Source organism: Candoia aspera, chromosome 17, assembly GCF_035149785.1.
Source record: "Candoia aspera isolate rCanAsp1 chromosome 17, rCanAsp1.hap2, whole genome shotgun sequence".
In the NCBI taxonomy this organism is placed as follows: Eukaryota; Metazoa; Chordata; class Lepidosauria; order Squamata; family Boidae; genus Candoia; species Candoia aspera.
Window position 1 is genome coordinate 9935852 of NC_086169.1, and position 18247 is coordinate 9954098.

General features: G+C 50.0%; 1 protein-coding gene across 1 annotated transcript in view; it reads left to right on the forward strand.

Moving 5' to 3' along the window:
- CDC42BPG (CDC42 binding protein kinase gamma) overlaps positions 1-18247 on the forward strand; it is a 56151-nt gene that overhangs the window by 34311 nt on the left and 3593 nt on the right. Inside the window, exons 17-31 of the mRNA XM_063316710.1 lie at positions 789-901; positions 2068-2194; positions 2598-2746; positions 3654-3742; positions 5009-5058; positions 6262-6366; positions 7293-7337; positions 8233-8338; positions 8967-9100; positions 11537-11667; positions 14699-14780; positions 15291-15507; positions 15613-15675; positions 15974-16561; positions 17007-17104. Coding sequence (XP_063172780.1) covers positions 789-901; positions 2068-2194; positions 2598-2746; positions 3654-3742; positions 5009-5058; positions 6262-6366; positions 7293-7337; positions 8233-8338; positions 8967-9100; positions 11537-11667; positions 14699-14780; positions 15291-15507; positions 15613-15675; positions 15974-16561; positions 17007-17104 — 2097 coding nt within the window. The remainder of the gene's footprint in view (positions 1-788; positions 902-2067; positions 2195-2597; positions 2747-3653; positions 3743-5008; positions 5059-6261; positions 6367-7292; positions 7338-8232; positions 8339-8966; positions 9101-11536; positions 11668-14698; positions 14781-15290; positions 15508-15612; positions 15676-15973; positions 16562-17006; positions 17105-18247) is intronic.

Sequence of the window (18247 nt, forward strand, 5' to 3'; positions counted from 1 at the left end):
TTTTTACCTTTCCAGCTGGCTTCCGGCAAGCAGAATCAACAGGGAACTGCGTGATTTGCTTAACAACCACGTGATTCACTTAATGACTGCTGGAAAAAAGGTTGTAAATTTGGGTCAGATTTACTTAACGATCACATTGCTTAGCAACCGAAAATGCAGTCCCAAGTGTAATCATTAAGTGAGGACTATCTGTTATGGAAAAAAGTTGGTCTTTTTCCCCCAAGAACCAGGAGAGCTATGGAAAAGGGTTGGCTACCCTTCCCAGTGATGGGCAGCCACGGACAATTTCAGGCCACGCTGCAGATACACAAATACAGAACTGAACAATCCTTTCCGTGTTGCCCTTGTTTTACCGAACTTTAAAAATGCCCCAATTTCATGAGACATCATGTCACAGTTTGGTTCCCTTGGAGTATTCCCTTGGTCTTTCCACTTGAAAGCAGGCTTAACCCTGATTTATACGGGGTGGGCGATCTTCGCTGATCCCTCAGAGGGAGTGAACGCTGTACCCTAACCCTAACCCTTTGCGTTTCCCACCTTTCACCCCCTCCTTTCTCCCTGCCTTTTCTCCAGGAGCATGAAATGGCACTCTCTCCTCCCACCTTGCCCCACAACAACAACCCTGTGAGGGAGGGTGGGCTGAGAGAGTGCGATGTGCTCGCTGGGCTTCTCTGGCTGGGGTGGGACTTGAACCCAGGTCACCCACTCGTGGTCCAGCCCCTTCCCCACTGAGCCCCAGGGCCTCTTTTAAAGGCTGTCCTCTCTGCTTCTGTTCCGCCTCGCAATAGGCGGATTCTTGGTGTAACGACTTGTCGCACCCGGGACCAGGGAGCTGCACGTCCGAATCCCACAAAGCTGCCTTCGCCAACTGGGAGATTCAGATCAGCGACATTTTGAAGTGGTGAGTGAGGCTGAGCGTCCCTCCAGAGTTTGTGTTGGCAAGGGCAAGAAGGCCTCTGAGGATAAGCAGAGTGCCTTTTCCTCTCCACTGACTGATCCCAGCCCTAGGGCAGCTTTCCCCCAACCTGGTGCCCTCCAGATGGGGTGGGACAGGAACTCCTAGGATTTTCAGCCAGTGGAATTCTGGGAGTTGTAGTCAGAACAACCCTGGGGACACCAGGTTGGGGAAGTTTTATCTTTCTGAATTCTAGGTCACCCAACCAACTTTATTTCTGGCAAGGGAAACTAGTACTGAAGCTGGGACTTAAGATGTGTCATGTTCACTGTTTCAATGTGCATTGCACATCGTAACGTTTCGCATGCCAAGGCGCTGACGCGCGTTTCTGGTTGGGAGGGAGCTGCTGGGGGACCTTGCACCCAGATCTCTATCCGTGCTCGTTAAGAAGGAATGTGTTTGGGTTATCTTCTCGGCTCAAGGTCTTTTCCCGCTGATCAGCAGAACTCGTTAGGAGCACCTGGGATTGTGAATTTGAGACGATTGTACAGGGGGGGGACTTCACTTGTATCGGGGGTTTTTAGTTTGATTTTAGGCGGGCTTTTCCCATTCTCAGCTTTCTTTGTATTTGCACTCTATTCTACAATAAACCAGGTTTTATTAAGCTTTGGCTTGTGAGTCTGAGAATATTTCTGGAATAGGCATTCATTACAAGATGCTTGGAAGGAAGCGTTGATTAAATTGACCACATTGTTAGGGACCAGAGCCCAGTCTGGCACCCGTCAGACCTGGTGAGCCCCTGGATGGGAGACCACTAAGAGATGCCACAGCTGTAGGCAGGACTGGGAAGTTGGAGAGAATTGTGGAAGAAGGTAATTGCAACCTGCTTCAGAAAATTACCCGGACATATCGGTGGAGTCCAAAGGGGTCGAGGCAGTCTTTCCCTGTATCCATTGCTGGCAGCACCTGGCCAACCTTGTCTGGAGCTAAACAGACTCAGTGGGAACGTGAAAGCGACTCGCCCAGGATGAGGGTGGCCAGCTGGCTTTCTCTCTCAGCTGCCCTGTGCCCTTTCTGGGAGCAGGGAGGGGGCACCGGGGACGTTCCTCCCCACCCCCTGCCCAGGGGGGATTCCCCTGACCTCCCCTCCCCTTTGCCTCCCTCCGCCGCAGGGTGAGCGATGAGAAGGAATCCCGGGGGCATCTCCAGGCCATGGCAACGCGCATGATGGACGAGGTGGAGGCTCTGAAGCAGGCGGGGGCGCAGAGCCCCGGCCCCGGCCCCGGCCCCAAAACCCCGGTAAGAGCGCCGGTGGGGAGGGAGCAGGAGCAGCCGTGGCCCCCCTCTCACTTGATGGGGTGTAAAAGGTTGGGGAGCAGTCAAGCCGAGCAGCTTTAACTCCGGCTTCTACCAGGCACCTATCCTTGGCACCGATCCCCTCCCTCCCTCCTTTTTTCTCATGAATTAATCCATTTTCTGGCCTTGCAGAATACGCTGAATTATCAAAACTTTCCAGGTGGGGGACCCCTGTAGGAAAGGTCCTTCGCTGGCCCGGGGAAACCTGTAGGGCAAACTCCACCCGGCTCCTCTCTCCCGCTCCTTCCCCTTTCCACCCCATGTCCCCCCACCACCGACCAACCCGGCCTCTTGCAGCAACCCCCCTGCGCCACCCCAAGTCACGCCCCCCTTTGCCTCCCCGCAGGATGCCCTCTGGAAGGCCCGGCGGCTGCAGAAGGTGGAGGCGTCCGCCAAACTTGAGCTGCAGTCTGCCCTGGAGGCTGAGATCTGGGCCAAGCAGAGTGTCCAGGCGGAGCTGGAGAAACTGAAGGTGGCCCACCTGGGGGTGGAACGGTGGGTGACCCTCTGTCTGGGTGCACGAGGCCCCCTGGGGCAGCTGTTTCCCAAACCGCAGTTTCTTTGAGGATGCAGCTAACCCTGGTGAATCTCCCGGGCTCCTTCCGGGCTTGCTGCAAAATGCCGTCATGGTTCCTAAACTGTCCCACCACCTTAAGCCACTGAGCCGCATGAAAAACAAGGTCAAAATGAACCACGTTTAGCCTCTTGGGTGGATGCGGCCAGAAGGTCTGTGACCCGGCTCAGCAGGTTGGGCGAAGAACCGCTTTCGTTTGGTTCTGTGTTTTTCACCGCTATTTCTTTTGGATGGCCACCCCAAGCAGCTTGTGCACATCACAAAGGCGGGAGGCGCCCTGATCTTTAAATGCGTAACTGAAGAAACAAAGGAAATGGCTTGTTTGCTTGTCAGTTTATTTGTTAAACGTGTGGCTCAGGCGCCCGCCAACCTCGATGGCGCTAAAAATGCAGAACCGGCTTTAAACCCAGAGCTGTGAAATAGATAATTAACCTTGGAAATACACTTTTGAAGCAAAGGGAGAGGTAGACTAGACTTTATTTTACTCCTTTCATTCTTGATGGCGGCAGAGAACTCCTGAATTCAGGGGACGGGGTGCCCATCTGCGGTGCCAAAAACCCATCCAAGCACCCACCCTTGTTTGCCCAGCATCCACAGACATCATGTCCCTGAATGATGCCACCTGCATGATGGTCCCTTCTTTCTTGAGGGACCGAAGGGGAGAAGGAAAACTTTTCTGGGCTCCTTCCAAACCAGGGAAGGGCATTTCGGTGCCCCCTGGCATAGAACCAGGACTTCAGCATGGCCAAAGACAAGGGATGATGGGAATTGGATGCCCCCAGATAACATTTCTCTCCTCTCCTCCCATTTTCACTAATTTGCTCAAAGACAGCTGCAGGAGGCGGAAAAGCAGAACCGGGCTCTGCGGCTGGAACTGGAGAAAATGAAGGGAGAGCTGAAGGCCCGGTCTCTGGAAGGTAAGATGCCAGGCTGGGTGCCCCTCTTTTGGGCGCCCACCCGCAGTTAGCCCCAAGTGGCCAAGCCCTTTGAAGCACTCTCCCTGGCTCACGTATTCATAGATTGGTCTGCAAGGCTGCTGATGGCTCTTTGAGGCTTCCTTCAATATCTCTGAGGATGCCCTAGGAGGCAAGATGGCCTCTGAACATCTCCAGAGTGCTTTTTTCCACTAAGGATTGGAATTTGGATTGAAAGGCAGTGGCCCCTCCTGGGGCCAGACATGTCACAGAATTAGAGGCACGATGCCTGAGCACCCCTGGACAACCCATGAAGTTTATATGGAAAGTAGTTTCCAAAGGATTTCCTTGTGGTCTCCATCCAAATTCCAAGGGATTTCTTTGTGGTCCCCCATCCAAGTACTAACCAGGCCCAGCCCTGCATAGCTTTGGGGACTGGGCCAGGTTAGCCAGCTGCTGTCCCCCACTCAGACTTGATGGATCTAGCATTTAGAGAACCCAAACACATGGACCCAAATTACAAAAGGTTTTCACTATGAAGAATTTTTTTCATTATCATAAAGCGTTTATTTTCATCAGCCAAGGAAAGCCATTTTTCCTGCAATCAGCAGAAAATTAAAATGGTGGTTCCACATAAGCAGAAATGAAATCATGATTTAGTGGTACTCCTGTCCATAAATGTCTGCCAAAGATAATGCAATTTGAAATGTGTTCACTCGGCTCACTGGGGTTTGCCAGCTTAGTGCACCAAGATACGTATTCTCTCTTCCTCAGTGGATTTTAAAAGAAGTGACTTTTTCTGTCCATCCTGTGATATTTTCCTCAATGTGGGGTAAATGCTGAGCCGAGTATTACAGTATTACAGAGGGGGACAAAAAACAGAAGTGGCCATTCTGAAATTGTGCTTTAGTTAAAAGCTTCCTGTCCTGGGAAGAATGGCTGTTTTATTTTCATTTAATTCTAATCACAGCTCCATAAAGGGCCCTACTCTAAAAGAATAGGAAGCGATTGAATTAGTCTTAGGTCAACTTAATCTTTCAGTTTTCCCCAACTGGCCACACTTAAAATTGTTGAGTCCTTAATTCCCATCCAAAACGGATTGTGGTTGAATTCTGGGACTTCTACTGCTACCACATCTGAGGAGGTGCCAGTATGAGGGAGGTTCTGTTAATGCCATATCGAGCACTGGACAGGAAATGTCTAATTAAAGGTGTAGTAGTCCAAGGTAGCTCCAGATCTGGGTCTGTATTTTCTCTGCCTTTCTTACAGGCATCAAGTCCCAAACACCACTGATTCCTTTCTTCTTCCGAAGCAGCAGCGTAAGTTTCTGGCATAATAAATTCAAAGTCAAATTAAAAATGTGCAGTAATTTCAACATACGGTGATGGTAGAAATACATCCTGTTTGCCTCCTAATTACAAACATGCTCTTTATATCTTACACTAGTAAAGGGTCAATTAATTAATTAATTAATTGCATTTTGCATTTTAAATAGGAAAGGCAATACCTTTCACTAATCTATCTATAAATGCTAATCCTTTAAGATCCAAAAGGTTGCAACGGCAGAGAGCCTTAAACTTTATAACTAAGATTATTTGATTTGGTCTCCGTGTTTTAAATCCATCAATATAATAGGATTCTTGCCCATTATTTTCTTTCAGAGAAATGCGATTTGGTGGTTTAAAAGTTGGTACGAAGTTTGGTGATTGCCACTGTTAGCTATATGATCGTTACTTTAGGTTTATGCATTTTTATTGTGGTATTCTCTGGCCTAAAGGCTATAACAAAATCAAAATCAAAATCAATTGATCTTTGTATTTGGTATTTTTCAAACACAGATCTACTTTCTCAGATTGTATTCCTCTTTTGGGAGAGTTCCTAACTATGCTGTCTTTAAAAAAAAAACAATGGTGGGTTGATGTCCTGTTAATTCTTCTGTAGAATTGTGGACGCCGTTTCTTAAAGTTCTACTGGTAGTCCTCAACTTACAACCATTCATTTAGTGACCGTTTGAAGTTACAATGGTGCTAGAAAAAATGACTTACAACTGGTCCTCACATTTATGGCAGTCACAACATCCCTGCAGTTACGTGATCAAACTTCAGACACTGGGTGACTGGCGTGTATTTATGACGGTTGCAGCACCCCAGGGTCATGTGATCACTATTTGCAGCCTTTCCAGCTGGCTTCTGACAAGCAAAATCAATGGGGAATGACCACGTGATTCCCTTAACAGCTGCAGTGATTCACTTAATGACCGTGGCAAAAAAGGTCATAAAATCAGGTGCGACTCACTTAATGCCCACCTCACTTACTGATGGAAGTTCCAGTCCCAATTGTAGTCATAAGTTGAGGACTACCTGTGAGAGAATGTAAAACGATCGTAATGTTGCCCCAAACGGGCTGGGAAAGGGGGAGAAGAAAGACTTGGGGTGTGACAGGGGTCCTGCATAGGAGCCTTCTGTGGCCCGCGGGCAGAGGCAGGGCAAGCAACAAGGTGTTGGTGTCCCGTTGTTTGTCAGAAGGATGCCATCGTGTTTGGGAACAGCCCTGATACCCAGGAGGCAAGGAAGACGTCCGAGGAGGCCCAGCTGCACCCCGAAGGGAGGAGGAGCGTCCGGTCCAGTGTGAGTCCTGTTTGCTGGCGTTCCCAAAGGAACCGGGGCCCAAGCGGTGCCATGGGCAAGGTGGCACGCTCCTGAGTTCCCATCGGGCTGGAGAGCTCTTTCCCCATAAATCCTAACCTTTGGGACTAGGGGGTGATCGGTGGAGGAGCTTCCCTGGAACGCTTGGGGGCAAGATTGAGATGCTGGATGAGGGCCGGGGAGACCCAGGTCCAGATCCCTCCTCAGCCCAGGAGGCGCCCTGGGCACCTGGGGCCAGCCCCTCCTCTCCGCCCCAGGACCAGGGTGGTCCAGTGGGGAAGGAGCCGGACTAGGAGTGGGGAGACCCCGCTCAGTCACAGAAGCTGCCCAGGTGACTCTGGACCATCCCCCTTCAGCCTAGTCTGCCTTGCAGGGCTGTTGTGTTGAGGCTCAGGTTGGAGAAGGGAATCCTGGTGGTCACCTTCTCAGCTGGAGAAGGAAAGGCAGGGTTGAAAACAGATGGAGGGATAGATCATTTTTTTGCAAGAGATTGGGAGGAAAAATTCAGCCAAGGGCCACTTGGGGGGGTTGCTTAAAGAATCAGTGGGCCGGGCAAGACCCAAAAGTGGATGACACACACACACACACACACTTTCTGGGGCATTCATTCATTCATACTTCAGGGTACAATAAATAGATAAGCTAGATAAGAAGAAAAAAATCCCTCTTTCTCTTTTTCTTTCTGGCACCTTCTTTACAGTCGCTGCCCAGCTGGCAGGGCCTAATAAATTATTTTCAGATGAGGCTATGGGCCAGATGTGGCCAGAGGGCGGTGGGTGGCCTACCTTTGCAGGTGGAAAAATACGGGCAAAACACAGAAGGTTAGCATTAGCCAGGGGAGCGATACTTCAATTTTTCGTTTTCTGTCCCACCCCACTCCTTTTTTTTGTTTTCCATTTTCAACACAGGCAGGAGTTCCCATTGCAGACAGTGGCCATTCTGGATCCCTAAAGGTGAAGATTTTTGGCTTCTATCTACAAATATTGTGTGATTTGGGAGACACACACACACCTTAGACAGTGGTTCTCAACCTTGGCCACTGGAAGATGGGTGGACTTCAACTCCCAGAATTCCCCAGCCAGCAAAGCTGGCTGGGGAATTCTGGGAGTTGAAGTCCACCCATCTTCCAGTGGCCAAAGTTGAGAAACACTCCCTTAGAAGGACTAATGTCTTCCTTCCCTGGTCTTTTCCAACCAGAACAGTGCATGTCCTTAATGGGGAGGGAAAAGCACTTTTTATATGCCCAGAGGGCTCACCTTAACAAGGTATGGACCTAAATCTGGCCGGCTCCTGACCTCTGCAAAGATCAGCCCCTTTCCCAAATGGGTGGTGCTGTTTTAAATGTTTCCATGCCACCCCCGTTGTGAAAAATTGCACATGGGAACACTCACCTTGGCCAGGAAGCCCCCCACATCCCTGGATCACCCCAAAATCAGACTCTTAGGGATATTGGGCCAAAAGTTAGCAAGGAATAAATAACAGAACCATCTTTTCAAATTCCGTAGGAATATTTTTCCCCCTCCGGTCAGGCTGGGCTGTTTCAGTGGGCAGACCTGCCATCTTTTTTTGAACGCATTGCCCCTTTAATGCTTTCTGGATGTTGGACCCTAAGTCCCATGCTGGCTGGGGTTGATGGGACTCAGAATCCAACAGCGCAGAGAAGAATCGTCTTACAGGACCCGATTTTATGAGATTGGCCATTTTTGATGAGTCTTTCTAGGGGAGGAGATTTAAAGGGCTCAAGCGGGAAGGTTCCCATCGACCTATTAAGGGACGTTAGTTGTGGTTGCGGTTATTTTTTGTGTGTTGAAGAGTTTTTCAGACCACCTCCCTGCTGTCTTTTCCCAGCCCAAAACGCACAGCTTCAAAATGCACAGCTTCTCGGCCCCCACAAAATGCATGCGCTGCACGTCGCTCATGATCGGACTGGTCCGGCAGGGGCTGGCTTGTGAGGGTGAGTGACCTCTTGTGGGGCACGGGGGGGGGGCAGGAAAGGGGGGCAGGTGGAGAAGACCGCTGCCTGGAGTTCCAGAGGCCCCCAAACACAGACCAAGAATCAGGCTTGCCATATGGCAGCCTGTTTTCATTCCCGTTGAACAAATTTTCATTTTGGCACACTAGAACCTTACCTGATTGCCGGAGAGAAGACCATAACTCAATTCAAAGGCAGGGCGACTATTGCTCAAAGGCCTGCACCGGTTGGTGGTTCGTGTCCAGCGTACATAGGATGTACATCAAAAGGTTTCAGGCAATCTCAACCAACCCCATGGGTTTTTAACACATTACAATGGTTGTTTGTAATGGTTGCTTGTAATCTGTTTCCTGCGGAACCCGCATCTGTGTATCTCCTCCCCTCTCTTCCCCCCACCCCACTCCAGTTTAAGTCCCCCATCAGCGGAGCCTCTTTGCAGCTCACAAAACCTTTTCATAAAATTCGATAGTTGGAAGTTAGTTGCTCCCAGCTCCCCTTGATTTTTGGCTACCGTAGAGTAACACGTCCCTCTTCCTGCAAGGGGCAGGACATTTAAATGCACAGAGAAAAAGACATTAATATTTGCTCGCTTTCCGCCCCGGCTCCTCAGCCTGCAACTTTGTCTGCCACGTGTCCTGTGCGGCTGCAGGCTCCATCTGCCCCATGCCTGCCGACCAGCTGCAGAAGACCCTGGGCGTCAATCCAGTGAATGGGACGGGCACTGCCTTTGAGGGATATTTGTCGGTAAGAGGCTGAGTGCCCCAGCCCTGCATGGGGCAGGGAGCCTTGGGAATTGCCTAGTGGAAGCTCCTGATTTTAGTCCCAGCTGACTTTGGTTGACTTTGGAAAAGGCTAAGGATTGGGCTGGCTGGGGAACCACCAGGAGATCCAGCCAAGGGTTGGGCTGGATGGGGAACCACCAGGAGATCCCACCAAGGGATGGGCTGGCTGGGGAACCACCAGGAGATCCCGCCAAGGGTTGGGCTGGCTGGGGAACCACCAGGAGATCCCGCCAAGGGTTGGGCTGGCTGGGGAACCACCAGGAGATCCCGCCAAGGGTTGGGCTGGCTGGGGAACCACCAGGAGATCCCGCCAAGGGTTGGGCTGGATGGGGAACCACCAGGAGATCCCGCCAAGGGTTGGGCTGGATGGGGAACCACCAGGAGATCCCGCCAAGGGTTGGGCTGGCTGGGGAACCACCAGGAGATCCCGCCAAGGGTTGGGCTGGCTGGGGAATCACCAGGAGATCCCGCCAAGGGTTGGGCTGGATGGGGAACCACCAGGAGATCCCACCAAGGGTTGGGCTGGATGGGGAACCACCAGGAGATCCCGCCAAGGGTTGGGCTGGCTGGGGAACCACCAGGAGATCCCGCCAAGGGTTGGGCTGGCTGGGGAACCACCAGGAGATCCCGCTAAGGGTTGGGCTGGATGGGGAACCACCAGGAGATCCCGCTAAGGGTTGGGCTGGATGGGGAACCACCAGGAGATCCCAGGCCAGAGGCCAGACTGGGGATTAGGAAAAAAACTGACCAAGGCACTGGTAAACCTCTTCGAGACTAAAACATGGCCATATCAGTGAAAGTCATCAGGAACTGAAGTTTTGATATTTATGGTCTCATCTTTATGGTTCACCTTGCAATTTGAAAAGAGGATCCCTTGAATTTTTCCACCCAATTTATGATAAACTGGTAGAGTCCAGTTCCTCCAAATTTCTGCCCGGGAAGAAAAACTTCCAGCCATTTCTCGCTGTTAGAGACGAAAATATATTTATTTATTTTAAATAAATATACTCCTCTGGCCTCCGCTCTCCAAAGGAGTTTGCTCCTGATTCTCCTCTTGGAATTGAATGGAAGTGAGCAAACCTTCAGGAGCAGTAATTGTGCAAAGAAAAAAGAGGACATTTGCACTCACACACCTTGGCTGGATTCGCACTTCTCTGGGTCAGTGCAAGACCTGGCCACTTCAGGCCCACAATGTGGCTAAGCTATCGTAATGTTAATCCGGTTAGTCTTTCGTAGCTCAGATTGTTCTCTGAATCCAGCCTGTTAGGTTAATCAGTGCATTGAATGATCCCAGAAGGTGAGTTAAGTGTGCTGTGTGAATGCATCTAAATGCAAGGCACCCCACATCTCTGTGGATTTCTCCTAAATTCACTTTTCCTTTGAAATAAACTTTGAAACCAGGTTCCCGTTCACCAATTAAATGAGAACTCTGAGAAAAAAAAACCTACATGTCTCTATTGTTTATTATAATTTGTAATAAATTATATTTATTACAAAATATATATTTGTTTTATTGTAAACTGCCCAGAGTCCCCCTTTCTTGGGGGAGATGGGTGGTAATAGAAGTTTGAAGAATAACTAAATAAATAAATGATGTTTTATGCCCTCTGGTGGATTGCATTGGTACAGTACACAAATGGGGAAAGCTCAGAGCTATTTGAAAGGATGGGAAATTCAGCCCCCTGGTGGCTGTTGTGGGGATTGCACAAATAAGGAAAAGCTTTGTCCTGTTTCTCCACCTTGCAAATGGGTTTTATATTTTAGTTCTGATGGTAAAAAGGCCTCCCTCCCAATTCTTTTTAAATCAGTATTACCTTGGATAAGAACAAGCTTGACTGCTTTCTTTTAAACGCAATCTGGATTTTGCTTTTGCGTCCTGGGCTATGTTATTATTTTATTTTTGTGCTGCTAATTGAGTGCAGCAGCTCAGTACCCTTTGAACATATACAAGTACAGTATGCCTCCCATCATCCTCAGTCCCTGGGGCCATATGGGAGCTGTGGTCCAACAACACTGAGAGCATGACAGGCTGAAAAAACTGAAAACAAAAAACCCAAAACAATTAAAATAGAAAAAAGTAGGAGGTTGGGACATTTAGAAAAGAATGCGCAATCTTTGGGGATTTTTTTCGGCTGGTGTTTAAGCTACTCAAGGAAAGAAAAGGAGGTCTGGATTTTTTGGAGGTATTTCAGCAGAGGCTATCAAGCCTCTTCTACGAGATGCTTTGCTTCCATCTGATGTTAAGTAAGCAGGTTGGACTAAATGACCTCTAGGGTTCCCTTCCAAAGAGATGATTCTGCATATGTAGCAAAAAGCGCATCTCCTGCCCTGGGGGAATGTTCCCTGCACTTGCACCCACAGCTCTTGGATTTTGTGGGTTTTTCCTTCCTCTCCATAGGTACCCAAGCCCTCTGGGGTGCGGAAGGGCTGGCAGAGGGCCTTCGTGGTCGTCAGCGACTTCAAGATTTTTCTCTTTGACGTCCCAGAAGGGAAGATCTCGCAGGGCGTCATGCACGTCACAGATATGCGGTAAGCAGGCTCTGGATACCCCTGGGATTTATTTTTTGTAAAGAATTTTATTAAGTTTCAAGACAAAGATAAAAGCTATGAAAAAAACAAAAAACTGCAAAAAAGAACAAAGAACTGAAAAGATGTGAAAACACAAGAGAAAATTTTTTCAACGCTACAGAAAGGTGTGGCTTCCGACTTTTAACAGCAAGGATATACAAAATTTTTCCATAATCAATCTCTTACTCTATATTAAACCAAAACCACATTATTTCTATAAATCGTTCCACTTTAGTACATTATAAAAATCACTAAGTACAGTTATTCCCTCCCCTTATGTTAAAATAAAGAAAAAAAGAAAATTCATATAATCCTCCTAAACAACTTCCCCCGCAAAGATAACACTTATTTAATTATTCCCTTCCTAATACTATTCTATACATTTCTGTCTGCTATAATAAAAATCCAACTAAAAAGCACATACACTGTCTGCCATTATACTTAATAATACAACAGTTTTAATAATCTTAATCTTAATAAACCCAAAAAAGAAAAACAATTCGAAACAGTAACCTTAAATCCAAATCCTTAAAAACAAATAACATCAGTCAAACCCTAAAAGCAATCCAGATAAATATTCTCAAACCCTTATCCCGCTTCAAAATAAACCAGAGCATTTACATATCCCCACAATGTGCAAGAGCTTTTCTCTTGAAAAAAATCAACCCAACTGCCCCCCTTCAAAAATTCCAACTTCTCTTTCGTGGCATTCCACCAGAAAGTCAATTTCACTTATGGCGTGCAGATCCCTCTCTCCCTTTAATTCCTTCAACTCCGCTATCTGATCTTCATCCAGCATTTCAACAGAAGCCCCGATCTCACTCAGAGAAGAGACATTTCTGTCGCTGTTGGATTCCTCAGTTTCATCCACGACATCCCCAATCAGATGACACGTTTTAGACCTCATGCTTTCCACAAGGTCCTGAACGCCTTGCGTAAAAACTTGGTAGGAATCAGAAAGAATCTGTTCAAAATCTTGTTGGAAGTCAGAGAAAGTCTGTTTAAAATCCTCCATGTCTCACGCAGTAGATTGTGGTGCCCCCTAGGGTTTGACCAGCAAAAATCAAAGATATGAAAGGATTCCGGAATGTGTTTACACAGACGAAAGTGAGATATGCAGACAGTTCCCCAGGGAAAGTAGAAGCAGAAAGCTGAAGGTTCAAATCAGCTGATTCAATGTGTAGGAAAATGCTAATATCTTAAAATTTAGTACAAAAATAATAGCAGGGAGACAATTATTTACGCTCAATCCTCCTTAATATTTGGAGGGAAAACAAAGTCCAAAATTTTTTTTAAAATTTTTTTTTAAATTGAGCCCAAAAATAACGATAAGCACCAAGAGAATCCGCTTCTCCTTGCTGTAGAAAGCCTCTCTTGGGGTATGTGTACTTAAAAGAAATATGAATTGGGTGATTTAGAAATGGGGTGGCCGGTCTTAGTGTCCCTTTCAGGCTACGGCGCGACTTGGAAAGTGATGAAGTCCCCACCTCCAGCTGGCTCTTACCAGTCGAGCGCGAACGCTGTTTGCGATCTTCTGGCTGCAAGCAGCTGTCCAGAGGACAGATGGGGTGATTCCAGGTGTTTTCCTTTTTCTGGAAAAACATTCCCAGGCTTCAGGAAAACCTGCCTGAGCCGGAAAAAAATTGCCGTGTTGTCAGTTCCGCCTGCTAAGCCCGCGGGCACAGCTGCTCAGTCTGCCATGTCCCCACCGGAAGCCCATGCACAGGATATTCTTGGCCGGGGCACCTCGTTGGCCTTGCGGAGAATTATGCTCCAAGACCGGTTGAAGCTTTGAAAGACCAAAGGGAGCGGATGGGGCATCTGAAGGTGTAGGAACCCAAACTGTTCCAGATCCAGTCAAAGCACCTGCATAATGTAATTGTTCCCAGGTTTGAAATAAAGGGGATTTTATGTGTTATCTTCTGCCCTTTATATTTTTGGAGGAGGATTTTCAAACAGCGCCCCTCCCCCGAGCTGTACCGTGAGTTTGAGTATTCGAAAAACTTAAAACAGAAAGAAAAAAAGAATATAAATGATTTGTGCCTCTAATCAGCTAAAGTTGCTTAGTGAATGAACCCGTTTTCTGTGTTTTCACACTATTATGTTAGTACGTGCTAATGAAACCCACTAAGCTAAAACTTACTAAAGTTAACTTTAACCAAGCTGATTGTGGGTGACTGCCGTGGTTAGATTGTTGGCTGTCCTGGTTAGACATGTTAGGTAAACCTGGTAATGATTCATGGAGAGGCTCCGAGGAGTGTTGTTCCTTTTAGGGGGTGAGGCTTCATTTGAGGCATGTGGGTTGGATGGGCCAGATTGGTAGGCCAGATTAGGCACCCGGGATGGAAGTTCCCGACCTCTACGGCAATGTTTCTCAACCGCAGCAATTGTGAGGTGTGTGGACTTCAACTCCCAGAATTCCCCAGCCAGCATGGAATCCCCAGCATAGAAGCCAAAGCATGGCCGGCTAGGGAATTCTGGGAGTTGAAATCCACACATCTCACAATTGCTGAGGTTGAGAAACACCACTCTATGGTACAGGTGGTCCTCACTTAACAACCACAATAAGGACCGGAAAACTGGTTAAGTGGTGTGGTTGTTAAGCAAATCACGGGTCGTTAAGTGAATCCAGCTTCCCCAATGGATTTTTTTGCCAGAAACTGGCAAAAAAGGTTGCAGATCACAATCGCGTGACCACAGGATGCTGCAACTGGTCATAAATGCGAGCCGGCTGCCCAGTGCCCGAATTACGATCACGTGACTGTGGGGGTGGTGTGACATTCTGTGACAGTCATAAGTGTAAGTACTGGTTATAAAGCACTTTTTCCGAGGCTCTCGTAACTTCGGACCGCCGATAAACGAACGGTCGTTCAGCAAGGACTACCTGTATGACGTTTTGCCATTTTCTCTACCCGCTGACGCTTCTTGGCTATCAGCCTCCAAGAAGGAGCCGGTAAGATCCCTTTGTCATCCGTTTTCACCCCAACGACAGGGATGAGCAGTTTTCCGTGGCTCCGGTCCTGGCCTCCGATGTCATCCACGCCAGCAATAAAGATGTGCCTTGCATCTTCCGGGTAAGGGCCAGGAGAGAGAAGAGATTTCCACCCTGGGGAAAACCCTGTATAATTCCAATTGGGACCCACGACGAGGCTCCCACGACGGAGGTGGGGCTGGCCCCAAAGCTCAGAGGAACGAGTGAAAGCGTGTTGAGCGGCCCACGTGCGCCGCCCAGCTTGCTCACGAAGGCAGCAGGGATCGTAAGCAGAGTTTCACGACGTGGGGCGGGCAGCCGCCGAGTCGCTCTTCTCATCCCCAAATGGCTCTGTGCCAGGTCAGGGGCAAGGGACTCCAAAGCAGCAGGGTTTGAAAGTACCAGAAGGCAGGGATGTCCGCAGGTACTGTCAGAGACGTCCAGACAGTGGCCGCAAGGGTGCGATTGAAGTGCCGCCTGTTGTTTAGGTGCATCCAGACTTGGCTGCGTCCCGTGCGTGGTCCGCCTGCTTCTGCCCTGCAGTGGCTGAGCTGGGGCATCCCTGGGCACCGTCCGGCGTCCATCCCACTGACCCGCCCCGTTCCCTCTGCAGGTGACCACCTCCCAGCTGAGCTCCCCACCCACCACCAGCTCCATGCTCTTCCTGGCCGACAGCGAGGCGGAGATGCGGAGGTGGACTCAGGCGCTGGCCGAGCTGCAGCAGATGCTGCGGCAGAGCCGGCTCTGCGACCGTGCCGTCTACGTGCTGAAGGAGGCCTACGACAACGGGCTGCCCTTCATCCCTCACGCCCTCTCGGCTGCAATCATAGGTGAGGCCCGAAATGCGGTTCTGGGGAGGTCTGTTCTGCTTCCCTGGAGCAGGGATGTCCGTCTTGACTGGGGGGGACTAACTGGCGGCGTGCCTTTTTTGGCAGACCGGGAACGGATCGCTCTGGGTACGGAGGACGGCCTTTTCCTAATTAATCTCAGGACAAACGGTAAGCAGGCCCTTTGGCCCTGGCTGACCTTAGTTATTTTCACACACACACACCCTGCCGAGTTTGGTTACCGTTTCTTTGACAGGCTCAGCATATTGTGTCTGAATCCGGCTTGTACAAAGCTAGAAGCTGGTTTATTCTGGAACTGAGCTAAATGGTTTATCCCGACCTGACCTCTCTTCTTAAGGCCGCTGCAATTTTTCTGCTACAGATTTTCAGCCCCTGTGGCCGGAGAGCATCGCGGGGGCTGCAGCTGCTGACCCCGGCCGGGTGTCTTGACCCCTTTTCTCCCCTACAGATGTGCTGCAGGTGGGCGACTGCCGGCGGGTGCAGCTGCTCCTGGTCTCCCCCCAAGCCCAGCTCCTCTCCGTGCTGTGCAGCAAGAACCACGGGGTCCGCATCTTCTCGTGGGCAGAGCTGGAGACCCCCGAGGCCCCGGGAACCAAGGTGGTGGAGGCCAAGGGCTGCCAGGCGGTGGCGGTGGGGCTGATCTGCCGCGGCATGACCCCCGTGCTCTGCGTGGCCTGCAAGCGGCAGGTCCTCTGCTTCCAGCTGACCGCCACGCACCCGCCCCACCGCCGCATCAAGGAGATCCAAGCCCCCGGCTACGTGCAATGCCTGGACGTGCTCGGGGACCGCCTGTGCGTGGGCTACCCATCCGGCTTCTCCCTCTACCCTCTGCTCAACGAAGGGCCTCCGGTGAGTCTGCCCCATGCGGACGACGCCCGGGCGTCCGCCGTGGCCCCGATGGAAGCGCTGAAGGCCGTGGAGGTCAGCCTGAGCGAATTCATCCTCTGCTTCAGTGGTTTCGGCCTTTATGTGGATGGGCAAGGCCATCGCAGCCGTTCCCAGGAGCTGATGTGGCCGGCCGTCCCTCTCAACTGCTGTGAGTGGGTCACGGGTTCAGAGGGGGCTCTGGCTGTGGACGAGGGGTGTTGTAGTGTATCCTGTCTCAGGCCAGCTGGTCTGAGCCATGCACGCTGGTGGTGGTCCTGAGTGGGCTCACACGCAGTGCTAAGTCTGTAGCCGGCCACTGTGAAATCCCCACGCGCAGCTCGCAGGTGCTGTTTCCCCTGTGACTGCGGTGGAAGGGCGCAATTAGTACATTCACCAACTGATGAATAATCCATATCACACTTTTTCAGTTGTAATGCCAATTTGGTGTAAATGAAATGAGGCAAACTCGCCTGTGGTCCTCATCCCCTTTGCTACAAGCCCAGCCCATTGTGGCTTATTGGCAAACCAGTGTTAAACAGATCACAGCTTAACCCGATACAGGACGTGGGCAGACTTGGCACACTGGCATTACCCTGTGCTCTTTCCCATTCCAGGCTACAATGCCCCTTATTTGTCAGTATTCAGCGAAAACGGCGTGGATATATTTGACGTCCGGAAGGCCGAGTGGATTCAGACCATCTGCCTGAAAAAGGTGCGTGCAGCATTCTTTGTCCAAACGACAGGAAAAGGTTAAAAATCTACTGCAGCTTCCTAAATGAAAGAGGTGCTAGATCAGAGATCAGCCTGACAGCCAGCCGTGAGCGCTGTCACAAAATGGACACTGTGGGTGTGGGGCTGGCCCTGAAAGGCCTGCATTCCTGGAGACACCATGTGTCACGAGCACTGATGGCGAGCAGGAGGGGGCCCATATCCAGGGGGGAAAACGCATGCATAGTACTGAGGAATTGAGCAGCCATTCAAAGAGACACAGAACAGACCCGCCTTGACTTTGGGGGTTTGTCTGTCTGGGTTTTTCCCACGCTTCTTCAGTTTGTTAGGATTTTCTGTCTAATGTAGCAGTAATAAACACTAGAGACCTATTCCTTGTCTCAGCGTGGTTCCTGGCTGTTAGGACAACATGGTTCGGTAGGGTGGGTGCTTTTAACGGTATCCGCCGGACTGTCCAGTTTCTGAAGGATGCCCATGGGGTCCCTGTGGATCCCCAAAGCATTCTGGGAAATCATGGCAATGTGAGAGGTCCCCCTGCCTTTGCAACAGGCAGTGCCTGGTGTCACAAAAGACATCATGAGCAAGAAATTCTGCCATGCCCCAACAGAGGTTCCTTCAGCCCAAGTGGACCCCACTTGGTCTCGCTTGATCTAAGCGTTTCCCTTCTCCATCAAGCGTCTGCAGGGAATGGTAAACAAAGTTAAGATGGCAGCCGTGATGGGCCGATGCACATAAAAACCAGGCAGAGCTTTGAGCCCCTGGGTTACCGGGGGCAGGAATGACCGCTGCTCGCTGCACTTTTTCCCACCTCACCTGCTTGGGGTTATGATGTGCAGATCCCCAGGGGAACGGGTTCTTTGAGGAACGGCATGGGTGCTCCCCTGGCAGGGTTGGCACCTCCTTCGGAAGAAGCCCGTCTTTTGCTGGACCCCTGGAAGATATGCTTGAGTGAAGAGGGTGCCAACAGGGTGTCACACGTCATTGGGCCCAGTCCCCGCATCTTCTGAGGACCAGGTGTCAGCCCTCCCCACCGGATGAGTTAATTTTACTTTATTGTAAGGCTACATTGACAGAATCTTGCAAGCCTCAAAGTACAACCTCCCACTGTCTCCTTTACGGCATGAGA